Source organism: Caretta caretta, chromosome 1 (genome assembly GCF_965140235.1).
Source record: "Caretta caretta isolate rCarCar2 chromosome 1, rCarCar1.hap1, whole genome shotgun sequence".
Lineage (NCBI taxonomy): Eukaryota > Metazoa > Chordata > Testudines > Cheloniidae > Caretta > Caretta caretta.
The window spans coordinates 200,375,162-200,389,617 of record NC_134206.1 but is presented as its reverse complement, the minus strand read 5'-3'; the positions used below and the strand labels follow the sequence as shown (position 1 = coordinate 200,389,617).

General features: G+C 43.5%; 1 protein-coding gene and 1 long non-coding RNA gene across 6 annotated transcripts in view; one reads left to right on the top strand and one right to left on the bottom strand.

Annotated features, from left to right (window-relative positions):
- LOC125620987 (uncharacterized) overlaps positions 1-14,217 on the top strand; it is a 63,328-nt gene extending 49,111 nt beyond the window's left edge. For 4 of the 5 annotated variants that reach the window (XR_007352382.2, XR_012664667.1, XR_007352381.2 and 1 more), the window contains one exon: positions 12,286-14,217. This is a non-coding gene — a long non-coding RNA (uncharacterized LOC125620987). The remainder of the gene's footprint in view (positions 1-12,285) is intronic. The other variant, XR_007352384.2, reaches the window with a different exon arrangement.
- On the bottom strand, positions 1,195-6,455 carry LOC125620982 (cytokine SCM-1 beta). The gene is made up of 3 exons (XM_048817279.2): positions 6,246-6,455; positions 3,039-3,156; positions 1,195-2,256 (listed from the first exon to the last, which is right to left on the bottom strand). Exons 1-3 carry the CDS (start codon positions 6,430-6,432, stop codon positions 2,100-2,102), a joined length of 462 nt encoding a protein of 153 aa, XP_048673236.1. The 5' UTR covers positions 6,433-6,455; the 3' UTR covers positions 1,195-2,099.
- Positions 14,218-14,456: the final 239 nt, after the last annotated feature.

Genomic DNA, 14,456 nt, shown 5'->3' with positions numbered 1-14,456 from the left:
TTCTCATTGCTGAAGTTGTGTATCTCAGATCGATCCCCACCCCCAGATTAGACCAGGCCTTGGAGGATTATAGACTTGCTGTGAAGAGCTGACTTGGACTAGGAACCTCACAGAGTACTTGATTCTCACTATCGCTGTTATAGTGAATGATAAACAGTATATATTGCTGTGAGCAAAGAGAAAGGGAGGAGTAGCTGGGGTGTTTGTTCTCTATTCTTGTACCTTTCTCTCCTCTTTGAGAGTGATCTCCAGCTGGAGTTCAGGCAACAGCAAGTCTGTTGTGATGGGAACCTCCAGCTGTTCCTTTGTCAAGATGTACATTTCTCACTCACAATTTCATTGACACGTGGCTGGGGCATTGGATAGCTTTTCCATCAGTGAGGTTCTGGTGTGTGTGTGTTCCTCAGAATTGTAACATGTCTCAGTATGACCATGCAACAGAAGCTTATATCTTTACATACAATATCGCCACACATATTTCAACAGGACAATAATGTTCAGCAGGTTATGAGGTTTTTCAAACGATATCTCACAAGGCATGTATTGTATAAAACTTATCATAGTTTTGTAAAAAGTGTGCATATGGGGGTACAGACTATCAAACCCGCTCTGAAGTCAGTGCCACTTCCTGCAGCAGTGGAGAAATAAGGGTGGCATGGTATGGTATTCCCACCCTTACTTCTCTGCTGGTGGTGGTGGTGGCACTGCCTTCAGAGCTGGGCGCCCGGTCAGCAGCCATCACTCGACTCCGCCTTCAGAGCTGGATGGCCAGAAAGCAGCAGCAGAAGTAAGGGTGGCATATTGCTGTGGGTAAAATGTGAACAATACCATTTTTCCCGGAAAGCTTCTCACCCCCACCCCACCCAGAACACATTTCATCCCCCACTTTGAGAACAGTGACACAGAATGAGAGGTTGGGGAGGAATGCTTTCTGCAGTGTTAACTAGAAGAGAGAATTGAAGAGCTGGAGTGATGTGAACTCATCTATACAATATAGGAATACAGAGTATATGAAAGCTTGGATGCAAATTCCATCTATTGACTGTTAGCTATTGAAGGTGGCAGAACATGTTGCTGGAAAAGTAATTTCTCCTAGACTGACAATAAAATCTTGGATTTGTGCTATAACCTCCATACTCCCACTGCATGATCTCCATACATGTCACATACATGCAAACACATACCATTTGACCATAGAGTTGCAAGAATTTTATTAATTTACAAAAAAATAAAAAGACACCACATTTATTAGAATCCATTCATTTCTAAAATGTAATTTACATTTACACTGAATATTCTTGAGCCCCTTGGACAGGGCTCTCCACTAGTTGGAGAATAAGAGATTGGTACATAGGATTGGCATCAAACACAGTCTCCTGCTTCCAGCCATGGCTTACACATGATGCTTCAGAGCAATGCAAAGGAATAAAATAAAGCAGCTGTTTCAGATCTATCTCATACCAGTGTAAATAAGGAGTAACTTCACAGAAGTCAGTGGGCTAGATCCTCCACTGATGTAAATCTGCATCAGGTTACACTCTCTAGACTGATCATCACTTATACTGGGAGAGGACCTGTCCCAATGAATTTGCATTGTTGCAAAGTGGGAGGAGAATCAGACCCAATACATCTAGCTAATTCTCTCCTGAATTTTGCAGTTATCAGATGATGCCCTGGAGCATGAGGGTTGTTTACTTATAGCTTATATAGTTATTAATTATCATAAAATTATCCAGACCCATTTTAAAGTCCAGCCCCAGTGTCTGACACCGACCTCCTTCATCTGTGAGTTCCACAGGTTGATCAAACCCTCTATGAAGTAGTTTTACCTACATCCTTGTCTTACTGTATAAAAGTTCATCTAGGTGGAGGGGGGGATGCCTACACACAGCAATAAATAATTAATGAACATTTCAGAAAATAAACCTGAAAACAGTGCGGAAAAGTCCAGCTATAAAATGGAATGATTCTCAGTCAGCTCTTCCCTAATGATTAATGGATTCTGATGTGCCCATGTTAGTTTAGAGATTTTATTTCCAATTAACACCTAGAAGAAGTTACAAGCAGTTGCTGAGGGTCAGGCTGGTACATCCATTTAGTTAATTGCCATTGGGCTTGGCCTTGGGTTTGGGTTTGGACTTGCGCTTCTTGTTGGGTCTTCTGGGGCCAGGTCCTTTATCCAGGAATTTTATGGCATCCTGCACCCATTTAAGATCAGGCTGCACACAGATCTTGATGCCTCGTTTGGTGATGAACCTGCAGGGGAAGAAAAGGAAAACCAGGCTGCCATTAAAATTCTTCTCTGTGCATGTTTCTATTCTGTGGCCTATGTGGTGTGGTACAAAGGTTTTGTCTGCAGGCATTTGGGATGGCTGCATCACTAAAGAGTGGAAAAGCCAGGAATGAGCTGGTTCTGCTGTATGGGTATGGACGTCAACTCTACATACATGGTATGTGTGTGTGTGTGTATATATATATATATAGTGTATTCATATACATACATAGACATATGCTGTATAGCCAGAAATTTCAAAAGAGCTAAGCACCTGGCATACTGAGTTGGCCCCTCATTTATCCCACAAGAACCAAAATTAAACAGATGCTCATGAGATTGAAGGACTGGTCACATCCTCTAGAAGGAGGGATAATCACACTTCGCTGTTCTGTACGTTTCCTTCACACAGCTCAGCGCAATGCACCTCATTGCCAATTCACAGCACCGTTTGCTATTCCCCAGCATGCCACTCAAAACAGCTCTTGCTCTTTGTGAGATTTCCTCCCAATTTCTTGATCAAAAAGGTTTGTCTGTTCAATCAATCAGATGCTCCTCTGAACAGCACAAATCCTCCAGACCTTTGGAGGTTCATCCACTAACAGTTACTACATGCTTGAAATGAAAGAATGCTCTTCAGTAGTATGTTTTGGTCAGACTGAAGACCCTCATGTTTGCTGTGATTCAGTTCTACCCCTGTCCTTCCTCTCCTGCTATCAGCAGCATGTGTCTCTAGATTAGTATGAAGAGTGGTCCAGATACTTACATCACAGCTTTTACTGGTATGTTCTGGTTCTCGTATTTAACAAGTCGTCTGATGTCCAGCTGCTGTGTGGACAGGTCTACACAGGAGCTTCTGGGCGCAATTTGACTTGCAACACTTCCTACAGGGGAAAAAAATAGGTGGTAAATTAATGCTAAATGAACACTCATTCTTTACACTAAGTGGAAATTATTGCATGTTAAATTACAATTGAAATACCTATAGATGTATGAACTGGGATCCATTTCCTAAGTATGCTTCTTACATAGGAGCTATACAACCAAACTCCTGATCATCTGAGATCATTAAAAAGCCAAGGCAATTGTTGTAAGAGTAAATGTCTTGGCCAAATTCCAGTGTGGATAGTAATTACATTCTGCCTTCCTAAATTGCCTCAGCAGTTTCAGCTGGGTCCATTGCTCTTCACTTTCTCTCCTAAACTGTCACGTAGCAGTGCTTTGCTGTCAGAGGGCTGCTGGGTTCCCAGAGACAACTTGAAGCGATCTGTGTACATAAAGTATCCAAAGCATTTTGGGTTCTTCTGGGACGTAAGGTTCTGGATGAATCTGCGATACTTTAATTAAAAGTGGGCGTGTGAGCACGTGTGTGCCTGTCAGCTTCACTCGGAAATAGATGTGCATCACATGCTGCAACCAGGTGTGTGCATGCAATAATCCTAAGAGTTGGTGCTTGCGTAGCACCTTTGCTGGGAGGATCTCAACCTACTTTACCAAGGAAGATCAGTATTATCATCCCCGTTTCACAGGAGAAGAAACTGGGGCACTTTGATTTAGGGTATGACGCTTGAGACATCCTGGGTCTGATTTTCAGAGGTGTGGAGTACCCAGAAAGTCTTGAAAGCACCCAAAAATGCCGGCAACCAGCAAAAGTGTCCACTTTTGAAAAAGTAGGTGTAAGAAGCAGAGTGGGATTAGAATCTGGGGACTCTGAATTAAAATCCCCAAATGTGGCCACTGGATTTACCTCCTGCCCATGTGGGATTATTTCCACCCTCTCACACCTGGCTCTAAAGCGTATTCCCTATACAAGCAGAGTTTCTCTAAGTGGTTTGGAAGGGGTTTGAGTGGATATCCGCTTTTCTGATGCAAAGATGTGTGCCTATAACTCCCTTGTCTGCCCATTTCTTAACACTGCCCTTTCTGATCCCTCTTATGCTGCTCAAATCCCTCTCCGCTTTCCTCTCTGTCTCCCACATACTTATGTTACTCCATTCTTTTCTTCTGCCTCCTGCTGCCTTCTGTTTTCCTCTTCACTTCATTTCTCTCCCCACTTTGCTGCTGCTGTTGCTCCGCTTCTTCCACTCCATTCCCTGGGGCTCTTACTCTCCTTCCCAGCAAAATCTTTGTTTCCCTCTGTTCCAATAATTTTTTAAAAATCAAACCCACTTAGAGGACAATTAACTACAGTGGGGGGAAAATCAAATGCTTCAGTTTGCCTCTCTCCTCCCCCTTCCTATTCACCTGCCTTTGGAAGTTCTGTATCTTCTACCCAATTGCTCACATCCACAGAATCACTTCTAACGGGGCTACCACCTGAGACTTTTGATCTCTGCCCCATCTCCCCACATATCACCTGCTATGCACAGTCCTTCTACAGAAAGTTTCAGCTACATTTTGTGGCAAATTATACTGTCAGGTACACAGGATTGGAACAGCAACAACAAACACACACTACAGGGGTGAGCCCTCTGGATGTCTAGTGCAGATTATTTTGCGTTTGTGTGGGTGGGGTTGTGTTTGGGGTTTGTGGAGTTTTGTGAAGGTACTTTTTTTATACTCATCATTGTGTATTCTTGTAGTTCTACCTGAACTGGGTATGACTGTGATTGTGCATGTGGTTTTTTTTGTTCTTGTTGCACGCATCTGTTTATGTGTATTTGTACATGTGCTTGTGTGTGTGCGGATGAGCTTTTGCAACAAGTGTGGTCTATTACAAGTGTCGTGGTCTATTAATTGTTCATGATTAATAGGAAAAAGATCTAAGTGTCGCTGTGGACAGTTAATTTAAAAGACCAATGTGAAGCTGTGCTCCTAAAAACAAAACAAGTGTGTAAACCTTATTAAGAAAGAAATAGCGAATAAGACTGAAAATATCATAATTTCATTGTATCAATGAATGGTGTCATGTAGTCTTGAATGCTATCTTCACTTCTAGCCACCCCACCTCAAAAAGGATTTAGCACAAATACACAAGGATTCCACAGAAAGTCAATAAAAATTACTAGAGTCTTGGGAAGATTTCCATACAAGGAGAGACTAAAAGACCAGGACTATATAAATCAGAGCGGAGACAAATCAGAAGTGACATGATAAATATAAGAGCTGCCATACTGGATCAGACCATGGTCCATCTTGCCTAGTATCTGGTCTCTGACAGAGGTCAACACCAGAGCTTCAGGAGGAGAGTACAGAATAGTGCAATTATGGAATGATCCACCCCATCTTCCACTCCCAGCTTTTGGTAGTCAGAAGTTTTGGGTTGCCCCAAGCATGGGATTGTGTCCCTGACCATGTTGGCTAATCGCCATTGATGGACCTAGCCTTAGAGCCCTGAGCGGATACAAAATTTGTATCCGTATCCAATCCGCAAAAATGATCTGCAGATATCCGCACCCTCAGATGCAAATATCCACAGATTTGCAGGGCTCTACCCATCCTCCATGAACTTATCCAGTTCTTTTTTGAACCCAGCTATAATAAGACAAAAGTACATACAGTAATGAACAGACTGTAGAAAATGAACTGGGAGCTCTCAGTTTTCATAACATTAGAAGAAGGGCACAACCAACAACATTAAAAGCCAACAGCCTTGAAACTGCCTGAAAGACATGCTTTTTATAAAATGCATAATCAACCTTTGGAACTCATTACCACAATATATCAGGAAGATCAAAAAAGTTTTAGACATTTATATGGATAATGAGAGCATCCATTGATGCTTTAGTTAAACTCAAAGGTTTGCAGGGGATATAAGCCCTCTTGGGCATAAACCAATCACCAGTTGATAGGGGTTAGGAAGAAACTTCTCCTGTGGGCAAGTTATTCCATAACTGTTCACTATCAGTTTTCTCACTCCTTCCTCCTACATACTGGGTACCGGTCACTGCCCGAGACAAGACACTGGATTGGATGGACCACGGGGCTGATATAGTATGGCTATTGCTACGTTTCTGTTGAGTTGAAAACTTACCTCTCACGGTGCTCACAGTAAAGAGGCCGAGACAGAAAATGACCAGGATGTCTGTGCCGTGGAGTTTCATTGTTGATGGCTTCCTTGGAGTGGCAGAGATGAAAATGATAATCGGAGCCCCTTTCACCGAGCTTATATATCTTGCAATGGTCAGCTCACTTCCTGAACTCAATGAAAGGGGCGTCATGGTGGGGGTGAGTAGAGATGGAAATTTTGAGAAGCAATCAGTACTTTTTTTAAAGGTGCAGAAAACTCCTCCCTTCCCTTGCTAGACCCCTCTGAAGGCTTTTTCCTGCCACAAACTGAGCTGTGGTTGCCTCTTGCTAACACTTTGAAAGCATGTCTTATTTTAGGCTGAAAAAAAAATCACCTTTCTGCAGTGGAAACCAGTAATGTTCCTGTCCTTTGATATCTAGGCTATGAGCATTCAAAATTATAACCCACCACAGAGGCAAAGAGTGACGGCTCAGAGCTAGGTCACTCCAGGACCACTTAAAAGGGAAACATGAGTTACAAGAGAGGATCATTTGCTAATGGAAACAGGAATCAATTGGTTTGTCCTTAGCAGCTGTACGTCAGTGGTGGCTGTGACATTACCCTGGATACAATCTGGATTGATGGACAGCTGTGTCACCTCAATTTTCCAACCTGGGATGCCTTTTACACTGCTTAGCTGTGAGAGCAGCCACTCTTAGTCTGCTCACCAGTGATGGATTAACTCACAGACTCATAGGCCCCGTGCCCAGTGCCCCTGGCCAATTTGGGGCCCCGCATAGGAGTACCAGAACCTGTGTAGAAGTGAGGGGGCCATCAGCACTGGAACTGTGGCTCCATCCTACTACTCCTCTTCCCCTGGGGCCCTGCCCCCAGCCAGGCCAGACGCCAGTGCCAGGCTGTAGTAAGAGCCACCCAGGGAGACCAAGCCACTGTGGGGAGCCCAGGACCCTCCACCTAGGCAGGGAGCCAGGATGCCTAAGAGCAGGCCCTGCCCCATGTCTCCACCGCCTGGGGTGCACCACCCAGGGCAGTTGGAGGGTCCAGAGTTCCCCATTGAGGCCCAAGCTCCCTAGGCGGCTCTTATCACTGCCCAGCTCCAGCTTCCGGCCCGGCCAGGGGGCATGGACTTGGGGGAAGATGAGAAGCAGGGCCTCCCCTGCCACTTCCATTCTGCGCTTGCCTGAGGCTATTATTATTATTATTATTAAAAAGTGGGTGGGCATGGCCCCCCGACCCCTCTTCAATTTTGGCACCCCTGGGGTGTGGGAGGCCCAAATGTTCTTGGTGCCCAGGGCCCCAATAAATCTTAATGTACCTCTGCTGCTCACACACAACCTCCAGCATGTAAATCACTCCCAGCTTTTTTGTATGAGTGCTATAGCCATTAGCCAGCTACCCATGAATTACACTACAGGGCCACTCCAGCCAATGCCCAGTCCCAGACTTTCCCCCAGAAATGTGTGTCTTGTGCTGCCCAGCCCCTTCCTGGACAATACAAGCTCATATAAAGTCCATCATTTCATTAATAGAAAATGATATGCACAAATCCCATGATCCCAAATGAAGTTTCCCAAACGTTTCAGTCCAAACACATTGGTTTAGATAAAACAATAAAACAAGTTTATTAACTACAGAAAGATAGATTTTAAGTGATTACAGGTAATGACGCATAAGAGTCAGAATTGGTTACAAAGAAAATAAAAGGTAAAATGCAATGAATATCTAATTTAACAAGCTAAATGAATTCAAAGCAAAGGTTTCTGACACCACATGCTACAGCAGTCTTACTGGCTGGAATCCTTTCAGCTCAGGACCCCTCCCCCAGTTCAGTGTTAATTTCCTTGTCCCTCAGGTGTTGTTGATGCCATGGGCAGAGGGAAAAGGAGGAGTGTTTGAGGGGGCATCTGTTCCCCTTTCTTTTAATTCTCTTCTTCTTTGAAAATCATCTCCAGCTGAGGTTCAGGAGACAGAAGATCTGTGGGGATAGGAACCTCCAGCTGTTTCTTTGCCAAAAATGTAGATTTCTCACGCATACCCTTTTTCCTGCCGAACAATGCAGGATGATAGTTCATTACCAGATGATAACCAGATGATAGTTCATTTGATTTTGTTGACACCTGGCTGAGGTATCAGTTTGCCTTTTGTCTTTGAGGAACCAGTTTGTGCCTGCTTTTTTAAACTTGGAACATACATATCTCAGTAATTTTATAGAGGAGAATATTATAACTTTACATACAATGTTGCCACACATATTTTACCAGGACAATAATGATAATCAAATTATGAGTTTTCGAATGGTACCTCACAAGGCATACTTTGTACAAAATCTATTATAGTTTTGTAAAAAGGGTGAACGTAGGGATACAGACTGTCACAGTGGCTCTTAAAGATATGGCAGGTATAGTAAAAGGGAGATATTCCCTGCCCATTCTGTGTGGTGGATCTTGTTAAAGCTATTTTGCTCTCCCCTTACATGTACAGGCCCCACACTGATATCCCTAGGCATAGGTGCCGACTTCCCCTCTTTTCCCTGGGTGCTCGACCCCCCCCTGCTCTGGCCCCACCCTCACTCCACCCCTTCCATGAGGCCCTGCCCCTGCCCCGCCTCTTCCCACCCCTTCCCTGCCCCCATTCCAACCCTATAGTCCCTGCCCCAACTCTGCCCCCTCCCTGCCCCTATTCCAACTCCTTCCCCAAATTCCTGCCCCGGCCCCGCCTCTTTCCCTGAGCGTGCCATATTCCTGCTCCTCCCCTGCCCTCCCCCCCCCCCCAAGCTTGCTAACACCACCAAACAGCTGTTTGGCAGCAGCCGGGAGGGAAACGCTGGGAGGTAGGCAGAGGAGTGGGGACACGGCGGGCTCAGGTGGGGAGGGGAGCTTGGCTGCCACTGGGTGCAGAGCACCCACTAATTTTTCCCCGTGGATACTCCAGCCCTGGAGCACCCATAGACTCATAGATGTCCCTAGGTGTTTGGGGCATGCTGACAGAAAGAACAAATGCACAAAGTAACAAGATGCAAGTAACTCCACTAGCTTCCATATGAGTTACCCATATCCTGTGTGGGAGAATCTGGCAAACAGGCTCTAGTCTAAACTTGTAGGACGTGGGTCCTGTTTTAGCAGAAGCAGTTTCTAATTTGGTTTCATCATGGTTGTGTCAGACATTATCAGGTTTCTCACTCCTTCACACACTGCACAGTCAACCTGTAGAACTCATTGCCAGGGGATGTTGTGAAGGCCAAAACTGTAACAGGGTTTTTAAAAGACTTAGATAAGTTAATAGAGCATAGGTCCATCAATGGCTATTATCCAAGATGGGCAGGGATGCATCCCCATGCTCTGGGTTTCCTGGCCTCTGACTGCCAGAAGCTGGAAGTAGACAATAGGGGATGGATCATTCAATAATTACCCTGTTCTGTTCATTCCCTCTAAAGCACCTGGCATTGGCCACTGTCAGAAGACAAGATACTCAGCTAGATGGACCATTGGGCTGACCCAGTATGTCTGTTCTTATGTTGTTATGTTGAATATGGTCCGAGGAATAGCAATAGCTGCAGTCAGCCACGTTCCCTCCTTCACCAGAGATGGCAGAAGCAGAAGTGAACAGCGTTAGGCCAAAGTGGCTTTAAAGAGTTTTAGGAATAATTTCTGTCATGCTTCCTGTAGGTATAAACAAGGGAGCTCAAAAGACCTTCCATGTGGGGTCAGAGAGGAGAATCTCTCATCTCTCATAGGCCCAGTCCTCAGTGGGAGTAGAATCCAAGTTCATTGCAACTATATTTAAACACAGTGTTGATAACAGGGCTCTAACTATGGTTTCCCAGAGCCCTGGGGACAAAGACATTTTTATATTAGATCCTTGTTAAAGCAGAATATTACTGCCATGTTTTGGGGATTCTCCACGGTCTTCTCTACACTACAGTTGCATCTATTTTACAGTCCCCCATTTGCAACGTTACTCCACACCAACTGTTTGGTTTTTTTAGACATTCTACAGCCGTGCGTTGGAACCTATGCTACACGGGTGGAAGGAAATGGTCGTCCGTCCAGTTCATATTCATTAGCACCTCCATTTGTAGCCTCAGCAAAGAGCTCCAGGATTGTGCCAGCTCTGGAGATTGAACTATGCCCAGAGGGCCCCAGACCTGCACTAGACACACTTTTTTCAAAATCCCCTCCCCTCCCACTATTTCTAAAACTCCCCCATTGGTAGCCATGGCGATAACACTGGCATAGACAGGCTGCTAACAGCAGTGGAAGCTTTTTCCTTCCTGGTGGTAGGAGACTGAGGCACACAGAGATTAAATAGCTTTCAGAGTAGCAGCTGTGTTAGTCTGTGTCCGCAAAAAGAACAGGAGGACTTGTGGCACCTTAGAGACTAACCAATTTATTTGAGCATGAGCTTTCATGGGCTACAGCCCACTTCATCGGATGCATAGAATGGAATATATAGTAAGAAAATATATATATATATATATATATATATATATATATTCCATTCTATGCATCCGATGAAGTGGGCTGTAGCCCACGAAAGCTTATGCCCAAATAAATTTTAGTCTCTAAGGTGCCACAAGTACTCCTGTTCTTTTTTAGAGATTAAGTAACTCACATAGAAAGTTTGTGACAGACCTAGGATCTGTACCTAGCTCTCCTGAGTCCCAGCCCTGTGCTGCAACCACAAGACCATCCCTCCGCAACAGAGGAGACGCATGGGAGAGGGAGTGGGCAGGGTTGCCCCGCTCACACACACATTTGCTGCTTGGCTTATACTGAGCATGCTCACATGGACAGAGCATGCTCAGTAACACTGCTGAAGCCGGCTGCCCTCATTCCGCCTCCCCATCCCCCTGCGACTATCAGCATGCATGGGTCGCCTCTGCTCCCCACTATGGTCTCTTACGACTAGAGGGCATATTATTTTTTGTCTTTGAATATGCATGTTTATACTGAGTGCTGTAGGCCCGGTTCTTCTCTACCTTGAACCCAGTGTAGCCATTTTCACCTGTGCAAAGGTGTGCTCTAGTAGAGTCACCAGCTGCCTCTGAAAGTGTATGGCACCAGCAGAGAATTGGGGAGCCAGCTCAGAAAGATTAAGAGAACCTCCCTCCCCCAAAACCTTTACCCATTTTTAGAATTTCCCCTGAAATGAGGTTTGGAAGTCTTCCTTTTCTGTCATTGCTCATTCAGCGCCAAAGTCTCACCGCTTTTAAGGTGTGAAGCAAAATGCATCTCTTTGGGCAGACTCTTCCCTTTCAGTGGATGTTAGTAGCTCTTTGGCCATCAGTCTGTATAGCTGGTGTTCCTCAGCTGGGATCTGTTTTCAGAGGGGAGTTTCATAGGCTCATACAGGATGCAATGTAAAGCACAGATTCCCAGACAATAGACTATGATCTGAGGGGATCTGGTAGGACACTTGGGATTCAATTCTTATTTACACGAAGGCCACTTTACACTGCCAGAAAGATGTAAAGGGGGCTTGGTATAAAGGAGAACCAGATTTGTGGTGTTCCTTGTTTCTAGCTGCTAAATTGCATTAAAAAGACAGCTACAAATACACAAAATACTTTTCCTAATATTCCTTTTCAGCCCAAGAAACCTGGGTATGTTTCATATAAGCAACCAGACTGCGGAAGGCGTCTATGAAACTTTGTAGGGCCATGCAACCCAGATAGAGCTGGGTGAAATTCTTCAGCCAAAATTTTTTTGGCAAAAAATGTAGACACAGAGACACCAACATTTTTCACAATTTCAGATTTGCTGAACTGTTCCTGGGGGGTGGGGGTGGGGGTGGGGGTGGGGAGGGATTTTTAAAAATCCCCCAAAGTTAACATTTTTATTTCAACATTTTCTAAGCAACATGTTAGGATTTTATCAATTCGAAATTTTATTGATTTTTTTTAAATAAAAAAGTTTTAAAATGCTCTAGTTCAAAACAAAATGTTATGTTCAATCCGATATGATTTTTTTTAACTTTTCAGTTCACCAAAAATTTCTAAAATGTTTCATTTTGGGTTTACTCAATTTTTTTTTCAATTTTTCAGAACAGCCAGCAACTTGAAAGATCAGTTATTCACTCAGCTGTAATCACAGTGTACTTGGAATGCTTCAGAAAATGCACTGGCACGAAGCAAAGTGACAATGTCCAGTATGTGGTACATCTACCAAAGCAAACTGGATATCCAGTAAATCTGAGTTTAAAAGAGACAACTAGCCCTGGATTTACGAACAGTCTGGCTACATTTCAAAGACCATCTTTTTCCACAGGCAACAGAGGTAACATCTTCGGAGCTCTGTGCAAGCTTGAAAGCTTGTCTCTTTCACCAACAGAAGTTGGTCCAATAAAAGATATTCCTCATCCACCTTGTCTCTCTAATATCCTGGGACCAACATAGCTATCACAACACGGCATACAACAGTGGAAGATATCTTCTTACACAGACATTTGGGGAGAAGGTGGACAGAGGGAGAACAAAAATATACGATGTGATTGCAGGACTCTTTAATTACTTAAATTGCTAAGTAGTTAATTATTAAACTCGCCTCAGCCACGATAATGACAAAATGTTCAGCAACAGTTAGGCAATTTCTGTGACCACTGCTCAATATGGGTCTCATTGTTACTGTGGGCTCCCCTTGACTGGTTGTTGGATTCATCCATTGTTTCTTATCATATACTCAGATTGTCTGAGCTCTTTGGGCCGGATTTCTATAGGTATTTAGACCCCTAAAGGTGCAGACAGGTGCTTTTGAAAATCCCACTAAGCACCTGTCTGCATCTTTAGATGCCTAAACACCTTTAAAAATCTGTCCCTTTGCGAAAGGGATCCTCTTTCATTATAAATGTGTGCAGTGCCTAGCACAATGGGGCTGATCTCTGTTTGGGGCTTCTAGGGACTCTGATCATAACAATTACTAATAAATAGCACTAGATAAGTAAAAATGCCAATAATTAATTAACAGTGGCTAATAATTTGATTGATATCATCAATCCATTACTTATTGGTTAACTTGTACTTGGCACTGTGCATTTTAAGTCGTTGTAAAAGTACCCAGAGTGATGTATGGGCACTTATTCTAAATCGAAATAAACTGACACTAATTGAAATACAGAGACACAAACTTGTACATACACACAGCAGTCATATAAAGTTTTACAGAGAGGAGCCAGCAACTGAAAAGCTCCAGATTCAACAGTGCCCTCAGAGAGCAGAAACAACAAAATCCTCCATGACACCAAAAAGCATAGTCACAGTAGCCACAGTAGAGAAGGCAACCTCTTACCGGCAGTATCCAGAATGACTAGCAATAACGCTAATAATTCATAAAAAGCTTGTATTTCTGTAGTACCTTCCATCTTAGGTTTGAAAAGCTCTTCACAAACGGTAACAAAAACAAACCTCTTATCCCCAAAGTGAAGCAGGGTAGTCCATCCCCGTTTTACAGATGAGGAAACTGAGGCCCGGAGTGGGGAGTGGCGTGCAAAGTGAGTGCAAAAGGTTATGTGGGTGTAAAATGCTACCATCTGATATGGTAGCATGCTACACTTACTTTGCACTTCACAAAGGTGTGAATCATGACAGCCCTTGAAAAAGGAAATGGAAAATCAGACCCAAGGGATTAGAATCTCACAGCAAATCTGAGGCAGAACCAGTAATAGAGTCTTTGGGATCATTCCTGTTCTATCACTATATCACACTCCCTGCTTTGATTTTTTACTAAGATTACAAGCAAATTTGGAATAACTATTATTTAACTGAGAGCTTCTACTCGCAGTTACATATTAACATCACCACTGAAGTCAATGGGGACATTCATGTTATGTGTAAGTGAGAGTAGAATAGGGCCTAGTATCATAATAATTTAATTTTTTTATTCTGTTCTATATAGATGCTGATACCATACTCATCACCTAAGCTGAGCACCTGAGTGGCCTAAATTCTCCTGTACCATATTAATAAACCTGACTGACATTGGTTATTTGGTCTCTTGAGTATATGTCATAATGAACCAATGTGTGGTCAAGCAATTGACTATACAATCTATCAACAAGTTCACTTATATTCCTCATTATGGCATCTTTAAGTGTTCATCTGCCTACTTCCACACTCCTGGATTTTAATATTTAATTCTATGGCACCTGAAATTCCAGAATGTTCTTTATTGAAACCAGATATCCTTGTGCTATTCTTTTAACCTATGCATTAATACTAGA